We start from the raw sequence: 8,854 nt of genomic DNA on the forward strand, positions 1-8,854 counted from the left end.
TGTTATGTGCACCACTATGGAGGTGATATGTGGCGGGGGCGAGGGGTTTGGAGTGTGGGAGGGGGGTCAGGGCCGGAACAGAGGGTTGAGGTGCGGGGGTAAGGGTTCTGGCTGGGGGTGCGGGCTCTGGGGTGGGGCTGGGGATGAGGGGTTTGAGGTGCGGGACAGGGGTCAGGGCTATGGCAGGGAGTGGGGTGCGGGAGAGTGAGGGCTCTGGCTGGGGGTGTGGGCTCTCAGGGAGGCTGGGGATGAGGGATTTGTGGTGCGGGAGGGGGCTCAGGGCTGGGGCAGGAGGGGACTCTGGCTCTGGCTGGTTGTGCGGGTTCTGGGGGAGGCCAGGGATGAGGGATTTGGGGTACAGGCTACAGCGGGGAGGAAGGACTCCCCCCAGCCCTTTCCCTGCCCGCAGCAGCTCCAAGACCAGGCACCTCTCCCTGCTGCATGCCTGCGTGGCCCTTGATAGCCTGCTGCACAGCTTAGAGGGAACTTAGACCCTAACCTAGATGTTAAGGGGAAAAATCTGTGTGAGCCTTTTCTTTTAAAAACAGTTTGTTACAAAGGCAGTTTACATTTACATTGCACTAAAATAAAAAGGAGACAAAAATTACATGTGAAGAAATTAGTGAGATGTGGACTGTAGGTTAAGGATTTTTCAAACTCTGAGATCATTGTTCATTTCATAATATTATTTAAACCTGATATGCTACCAAGCACATCAATTTCACTTTCCAATCTATAAATGGCAAATGAAACCCCACTGAATTAAAGAAGGCTCTGTACTTACGCATGGGTATGCACATGCAGATCCAACAGCAGGATCGAAATCCATAACTTTACAGTATTTTACTCTTGCATTTGTACAGCGGGTCAGCACAAAGCCAGGAAGCAACCAATACTGAGAGGCTCAATTAACTCAACATTTGCATTGCCACATTAATCACATATCTAAAGTGTCTAATTTCTGACAGTTCAGCTTATCGGATTTTGTTTTAAATTAGGGCCATTATTAATTGCAGTTAACTCAAGAGATTAACGCAAAACAAATTAACTAGATTTAAAAAAATAGTAGCAATTAACTGATGTTTTAATCTCACTGTTAACAGAATACCAATTTAAATTTATTATAAATATTTTTGAATGTTTTTCTACATTTTCAAATATATTGGTTTCAATTGCAACACAATACAAAGTGTACAGTGCTCACTTTATATTTTTTTTATAGTGCAAATATTTGTAATAAAAATAATAATATAAAGTGAGCACTGTATACTTTGTATTGTGTTGCAATTGAAACCAATATATTTGAAAATGTAGGAAAAAATCCCAAAATATTCATAATAAATTTAAATTGGTATTCTATTGTTTAATAGTGTGATTAATAGTGACTTTTTTTTAAATCTCACAAATTGCGATTATTTTTTTATAATTTGATAGCTATTTTAAATATACATGTGCCTTTGATATTTTTATCCTTAGAGAGAGTGTGTATTGATTGAATTACAATATATATACCTATATAACTATTTGCAAAGCCACAACATGAACTAAAATTAACCAAAAAAAAATAAAATAAAAATTAAAACAAAACCCACAACATTAAGTGTTTGGAGGATCAGGACCTAATTACAGATATTACAAATCTATAATCTTACCTTAATACATTTCAAACAGATTGCTAAAAACTTCTTTATTTCTGCATCATTTCCTGGCAGAAATTTTAGTGAGAGATGTGTAAGATGTTTAAATGGGTTTGTCTCCACTACATTTAAAAAAGCAGGTGTGTGATCTAAAACAGATGCTGAAGAAACTAATTGCAGCAAAAACCTTAAAAAACAAATGAAATAGAACCACATTTAGTACATAACATATCTTTGTTTACAAAACTATCTGTAAATTGCAGTGGGTTTTTTTCACTTTATAAAATCATCATCATTAAGGCACTTATCACACAACTGGATCTGTATAGTTCCAGAAGCCCCACCTGCTTGGATTAAGTTGCAGGATCAGGGCCTAAATCTTTACCAAATTAATGTTATGTTAATATAAAAGGGAATCCAATACTACAACAGTATCTTCATATAAATATCGTATAATGCTAGCACCAAAAATATTCCTGTATGCATAATAAATAAAAAAAGCCAGTGAATATGTAGTTTTTGCTTTTTCTGAGATTTTATAAGAGTGAGTCACTCATGTTATACTTGAAATTGCAAATAAAAAGACCTCTAAAGATGCATGCACTTTAAAAGAACTTTGTAAAAATAAACACACTGGATAAGGGGTAACATTTTCAAAGGCACTGAAGTGAAAATTCTCATTTTCAAAAGTGACTTAGGCACTTGAAGCCTAAGTCCCATTGACTTTCCTTGGTCTTGTATTGCTTCTTGGAGTGCTTGGCTTATTGTGTGTGTATTTTGTTTAAGAATTTTTTTTTAAAAGTTAGTAATGTGGTACCAAAACATTATTTACCTTGGGGTATCTTTGTTTTGTTCCTGAATGCACTGTTGAAGTAGATCTATAAATCTTTGCGGAAAAGCAGAGAAATCTACCAAAAGACCCTGCTGGCATTTTAAACTACATAAAGAAAGAGGGGAAATACAGGTTACATTCCTATCAAATATTTTTGTTTGCACTGAATAAATAAATATTTTACTAATTAATTCATTAAAAGTTTAACACCTATCATTTCAATTTTTAATCCAGAGTACAAAAGAAACACTGTCAAGTAGCTAATCACAATCACAAGAGGTGTGGTATTTTAATTTTGAATGTTTTGCAAATTAGCTTTCACTAAACAAAATTATGTGGGAACAAATATGTATCTTTCAAATTAAAATCTTCTTTGAGCACACTATATTGTATAGGGTTAACAACTACTTGGATAGACATACTAAATAGGGGACTTAACAATGCAAACTCTTTGAGGCAGGAACTTTCTTTTATTGTGTGTATGTACATTAAGCCTAGCATAATGGAGTAGATAGGATTGTGGCCTCTGAAAACTACTGTAATACAAATAAGTTTGGGGTTTTATTTCTCCTTTTTGACTGCCACTACATATTGATCAGAGATTTTCATTGAGCTGTCCACACTGAGGTCTTTTTCCTGAGTGATTACTATTAAATTGAGACCTAACAATGTGATGATCCAAAATATATCTTTAATTGAATGGCCCAATTCTGTGAAACCTTGCTCCTAGAAATAATCCTTTTGAGAGTATTCCAACTGAAATCCTTGCGAAATGTTCACAAACACCCAGAAAAGATTTTAGAGGTACAAAAATAGGAGGCAGTGTAGTCTAGTGGTTATGGCACTGGACTGAAACTTAGGAAACCAGGGTTCCATCATTGCCCTGGATGACTTTGGGCAAGTCACTTCACCTCTCTATGCCTCAGTTTTCCCATCTATACATGGAAGAGAATGACACTATCTTCCTCGGTAGAGCACTAAGCAATCTATGGCAGAAAAATGCAATAAGAGCCAAGTTCTATTTCATTGTCAAGCAGAACTTTTTTAAATTAAAAAATATCCATTCTTTATTACCATTTCTTAATGTTTCATAAAGAGCACATTAACTTGATATCTTACCTTTGAAAATCTTCCTCAGATATAACCAGGTTATAAAGGAAAAAGGGGTCAGCATCATCAGTCAACTGCACTACTAAGTCCTAAAAATAAACATTTTTAAAGATCGTTATTTTAAACTAGTTATATTAATATATTCAGGCAGTACCCAAAAATGTTTTAACTTTCTACAGCAAATAAGACTCCTATGACCACTAATAAGAGGGAAAAAGAACATCAGTTACATTGCATTTTAGGGCAATTTCTATTTTAAATATTACAAAAGAGAAAAAACTACCTCCCACAAAGAGATTGTAATCTCAAAGCAAGGCTGCGTTAACTTTCAGCAGCGAAGACTTCCAAAGAAAAGGTATTTATTGGACTATATTTGACTGTTCCAAGTACAAATGATAAAAATGGACTGCATTAAAAACAGAACAGAAACCAATGAATGGTAACTACAGAAAGGCCAACTAGCATGCTGCAACTCTTAGAGGTAAAGCACAGAACTCATAGGCCTGAGGGAGAGGGTTAGGGTTAAACCAGTGGCTCTCAACCTTTTTTCTTTTGCGGACCCCTAAAAAATTTCAAATGGTGGTGGGGACCTCTTTGAAAATTTTGAATGGAGGTGCGGATTCCTTTGGAAATCTATTGTCTGTGCATATAGTAGAATTCTGTTCAGTCCGTTTTCAGTCTAAGTCTTTCATGGACCTCTTAGACATAGTCTGCAGACCCCCAGGAGTCTGTGGACCACAGGTTGAGAACCACTGCTTTAAACCACCTTTGCATCCCAGAATAAGTTACATAGCCCTGGGGGCCTGTCTCTAAAATATGGCAGCTTGTCCCACATTCCTACATGCAGCAGTACAACCCAGAATCTCAGCATGCTGCAGCTTTACCACCTACACGAGGATCTGCAAGGCAGCCCTCAGAAGACAGCCTGTGACTGCTGTCTTCCTCAATTCCTGCACTGTGGGAATTCTCCCCCAGTTGGGACCAGGGCTTTTAAAGTACCTTTATGCTGGGTAAAAGGGCCACAACAATGTAAAGGGCTGGAAAAAGGGTGAGATTTTTTTTTTAGCATGTCCAAGATGTTTAGAAATAACATTATGAGGCCTTTGTCTTGCAATAGGCAGAATGATGCTATGATGATGGGCTACATATGTTCAAAATATCTAGCACAGCTATCTATAAAATTACAATGTATTACATTCACCATATCATGAAGAAGTGCTTCTTTTAATTAAATAGAAAAAAGGGAATTGTGTGACATTCAGACATCTTTAAAATCAACAGTTTAGAATTCTAAATTAAGAGTCAAACATAATGAAGATGGGTCAGTGCTGGAAAAAAAACAAACAAAAAAAAACTCTGTTGCTAGCCAGGGGCTCTCTAAACTGTTGTGGTTATCAACCCTCAAATGCATCATATGTTACTAAGATCTATTAAAGTGTAAAACTGAGATAAAGGGCTAATAAGGCAAAGGAAAAAACCTAAACCAACACGTGCCAACAAACCTGAATACTAATAAACACCAGATTTGTTAAGACCCTAACCTGCTAAATGACAAATGTAGTAAAACTTCATGTTGCTTTCTCTTTACATATCAGTAAGAAGATATTTAAAATACTTAAGGAAGAGCAAAGAAAACACCACACACCTTTTTATGAACAGGATTAGATGTTGACTGTAGCTCAATCCTTACTCGAACATTTATCCTCCTATGTAACAAATATGCAACTGTAAAGTACTATCATCAAATCAAGAACTCGTTCCTCAAACAATTATTTAAATAAATAAAAATAATGTAGCTTAAAAGGAAAATTTAGATCAAATGTCAAGAAACCATTCCTAACAATGAGGAGTAAAAGATTGTAGAATACCATCCCAAGTGAAATATTAGAAGCACTGTAACTTTAATTATTATAGTTGGAGCTGGTAGCAACATCTATAATTAAGGTTACCCAATAATTCACATTATAACAACCTGTTTTCAGTTGCTTATAACTTTACCTGACTTTAAGGATTCAGGCTGAAATTTCCCATGCCAGACACCTGCCTAAAGACTGATTTTTATTTATTTATTTTATAGTTTTAACAAAAATGTAGCAGCCATTTTCAAGTATGCGATTGGGGGAAAGTATATTGTTTTGCCCATATTAAAAAAATTCTTACACCAATTGCATTGAGAAGTTTTAGCTCCATGCTTTGGAGCAAGGGTTTGAAATTTGACAGGGATGTACCTTTTGCCATACCTATGAAAAACTACCCCAAATTGATCAAGTTATAAGCCTCTGAAAAATTTTAATTTGTACATGTTCAACAGAGACTTGTTAGAGTCTCCAAAATTGCTATACACAATGAGCTGGACTTTCTTTGCAATTTCTGTGGGTCCCAGTGGTGACAGGCACAAGAACAGAGAGGAGGAAGACTCAGGTGTTCCCAGTGCTCCCCATACTGGTGCCCAGGCAGCATGGAGAAGGAAGCTGCCTCACTCAGATGCAGAGGGGACTAGAGTGGGATCACGGTGGGGCAGTGGAAGTAGTCTGGGACAAAGAGCTGGTAGGGTTGCCAACTTTCTAATCACAAAACCAAACACCCTTGCCCTGCCCCTTCCCCAAGGCCCCGCCCCTGCCCCACCGTCACTCACTCCATCCCCCTTCCTTCTGTCACTCGCTCTCCCCCACCCTGACTCACTTTCACCAGTCTGGGGTAGGGGGTTGGGGTGCAGGAGGGGGTGAGTGGTCTGGCTGGGGTGAAGGCTCTGGGGGTAGGGCCAGGGATGAGTGGTTTGGGGTGCAGGAGGGGGCTCTGGGCTGTGGCCGAGGGGTTTGGGATGTGGGAGGGGGCTCAGGATTGGGGTTCAGGAGGGGGTATGATCTCCAGCTGAGGGTGTGGGGTGCGGGCTCAGGGCAGTGGTTGGGGTGCAGGAGGGGGATGTGAGGGCTCTGGGAAGGAGTGTGGGTGTGGGAGGGGGTGAGGGGTGTGGGCTCCGGGCTCCAGCCGGGCAGCACTTACCCCAGGAGGCTCCCGGAATCGGCCAGCATATCCGGCTCCTAGGCAGAGGCGCAGCCAGGCAACTATGCACACTCCCCCCGCCTCGAGGTGCCACTCCCACAGCTCCCATTGGCCATGGTTCCCAGCCAATAGGAGCTGCGGAGCCAGCACTCAGGGCAGGGGCAGTAGATGGAGCCCCCATGGCTGCCCCTGCGCCTAGGAGCTGGACATGCCGGCCGCTTCCAGAAACCACACAGAGTTAGGGCAGAAAGGGAGCCTGCCTTAGCCCCACTGCACAGCCAACTGGACTTTTAACGTCCCGGTCACCGGTGCTGACCAGAGCTGCCAGGGTCCCTTTTCAACCAGAAGTTTCAGTCAAAAAACAGACACTGGGAATATGTGAGGAGAGGGGAACCTGAGATTAGAGGAGGTACTTGGGGGAATGTGAGTTAGGGACAAGGAGCCTGGTGAGAGACTGGCATGAGGACTCCAGGCAGGGAGACTGGGAGTCAAAATAGGGGAAAGACTGGAACTGGCTAGGAGTTGGAGAAGGAGAGAAAGCCAAAGAGCTACAGTAGCGAGGATGGGGCAGGAAGGCAAGCCGGGGACATAGGTAGACGGGTCTAGGACCACTAGAGTAAACTCTTCTCTAGAACCTGGATGGAACTCAAGATGCCTGAGTCTCAGCATTCTTCTGCTGTTAGCAAATATCTATGAAACCCACTGGCAAAGTGTCTCCCATTCACCCTCTCATGGCTGTTCCACATGGAGTATGACAACCTACTACTTTTGTAAGTTACTACTGTTAGCTCAAGTGAAACAAAACTGTAATGAGAAGCTATAGTTTCTAACCCTGCTGATGAACCATATGGGTGTCAATGTGATTCCACATTGTGAAATTTCTGCTTTCAGGTTGTTGTTTTTAACTTGGGAAATTACACACAAAAATATACATTCTCTAGACTGGGCCTAAGTTTCTGAAATTGACTATATTTCAAATTGACAGCGTTTACTTAAGGTTGAAGCTTTAGCCTGACTTTCCCAAACACCATCAGCCAAACCTATTATTTGGCAACTCACTTGCTACATCCTACAAGGTAAGTTCTAGCTAATGGATTTGGTTCCCAACGGGTGCATTCAGAGACATCTGGTTGGGGAGGCCTCAGAAAGAGGTTCCTGGATTTTAGGATGGAAAAGCTCTGGGGAGAATAAATTCCTTCATCACCTCCCCATTCCCCAGATACCACTGTGCATGGAAACAGAGAAAAACAGTTAATACTATGAGATCACAACACTTCTGCTAGGAGCTTTAAGTAGTTGTTCTGGTTTGAATGGAATGGTGATCATGCCAAGGGTACAAGGGGATGATTCTCCAGTGAACAGAGAGACAAACTTGCAGAGGATCTGTCTACAACAGTGGTTTTCAACCTGTGATCCATGGACCCCTGGGGCTCTGCAAACTATGTCTAATATTTCCAAAGAGGTCAGCACCTCCATTTGAAATTTTGTAGGGGTCTGCAAATGAAAAAGGGTTGAAAACCACAGATCTAGAGTTAATAAGAACAGTTTACAGGTGGTCTGTTCTGGGCTTCCGATTGTAAACGCCTTACACGTCTGCAAGCCAAGCACTCTGCACACACTGGGACATCCTGGAAATGCCAATGCAGCAGTGCGCACTCCTACAGCGACCAGACAGGATTGCCCATGCTGCACTAGCTGCCCCTATTGTATGCATGTCCGAGAGACTCCATGGCAATCCCGGAAACTCCCCGCGCATTGAGCCGCTGGGTGGTGATGAGCTCCTGGCCCTGCTGCAGGCCATGGATAAACTCGCAGAGACCCGGGATTTCCCCAGGACTGTGCCACGGTGCCCGGGCTGCAGAGAAACGCTGCAGGGCTCCCCCGGCCCCTTACGGCGGGTGCTGTTTGGGGAGCCCACCCAGGGTACCCTCACCTGCTCTGGGCCCCCCTTGACGGGTCCCTAGAGGCCCAGGGTGGGTTCGAGCAGCGGCAAGGCCAGAGGCCGCCCGTGTTATAGAGATGGGATGAACGCTCAGCCCCGCCGGCCTCTCACCCCAGCTCAGGGCGGCTGGCTGCAGGGGGAGGAGGCGGCCTCGGGGCCCTGCTCTGGGGTCCCGCAGGGCCGAGTCCCAGCCCAGTACAGAAGGCCTCGCTATGGCCGCGCGTCCCCGGGCCGGCTCTCACCTGTCCTCGCAGCCCTGACACTTCACCTGCACCGGCACCAACCGGCCGAACAGACTCTCCGCCGCCATCTTGCGCTTTGAGTTTGGCG

General features: G+C 42.5%; 1 protein-coding gene across 1 annotated transcript in view; it reads right to left on the bottom strand.

The window, feature by feature from the left end:
- SASS6 (SAS-6 centriolar assembly protein) overlaps positions 1–8,851 on the bottom strand; it is a 30,119-nt gene extending 21,268 nt beyond the window's left edge. The window contains exons 1-5 of the mRNA XM_065409601.1: positions 8,767–8,851; positions 5,225–5,285; positions 3,589–3,668; positions 2,470–2,574; positions 1,653–1,824 (exon numbers count right to left, since the gene is read on the bottom strand). Of these exons, the coding sequence (XP_065265673.1) occupies positions 1,653–1,824; positions 2,470–2,574; positions 3,589–3,668; positions 5,225–5,285; positions 8,767–8,834 (486 nt within the window). The 5' untranslated portion in view covers positions 8,835–8,851. The remainder of the gene's footprint in view (positions 1–1,652; positions 1,825–2,469; positions 2,575–3,588; positions 3,669–5,224; positions 5,286–8,766) is intronic.
- Between the last annotated feature and the right edge of the window lie 3 nt (positions 8,852–8,854).

The sequence above is a fragment of the Emys orbicularis genome, chromosome 8 (genome assembly GCF_028017835.1).
Source record: "Emys orbicularis isolate rEmyOrb1 chromosome 8, rEmyOrb1.hap1, whole genome shotgun sequence".
NCBI classification, from domain to species: Eukaryota; Metazoa; Chordata; order Testudines; family Emydidae; genus Emys; species Emys orbicularis.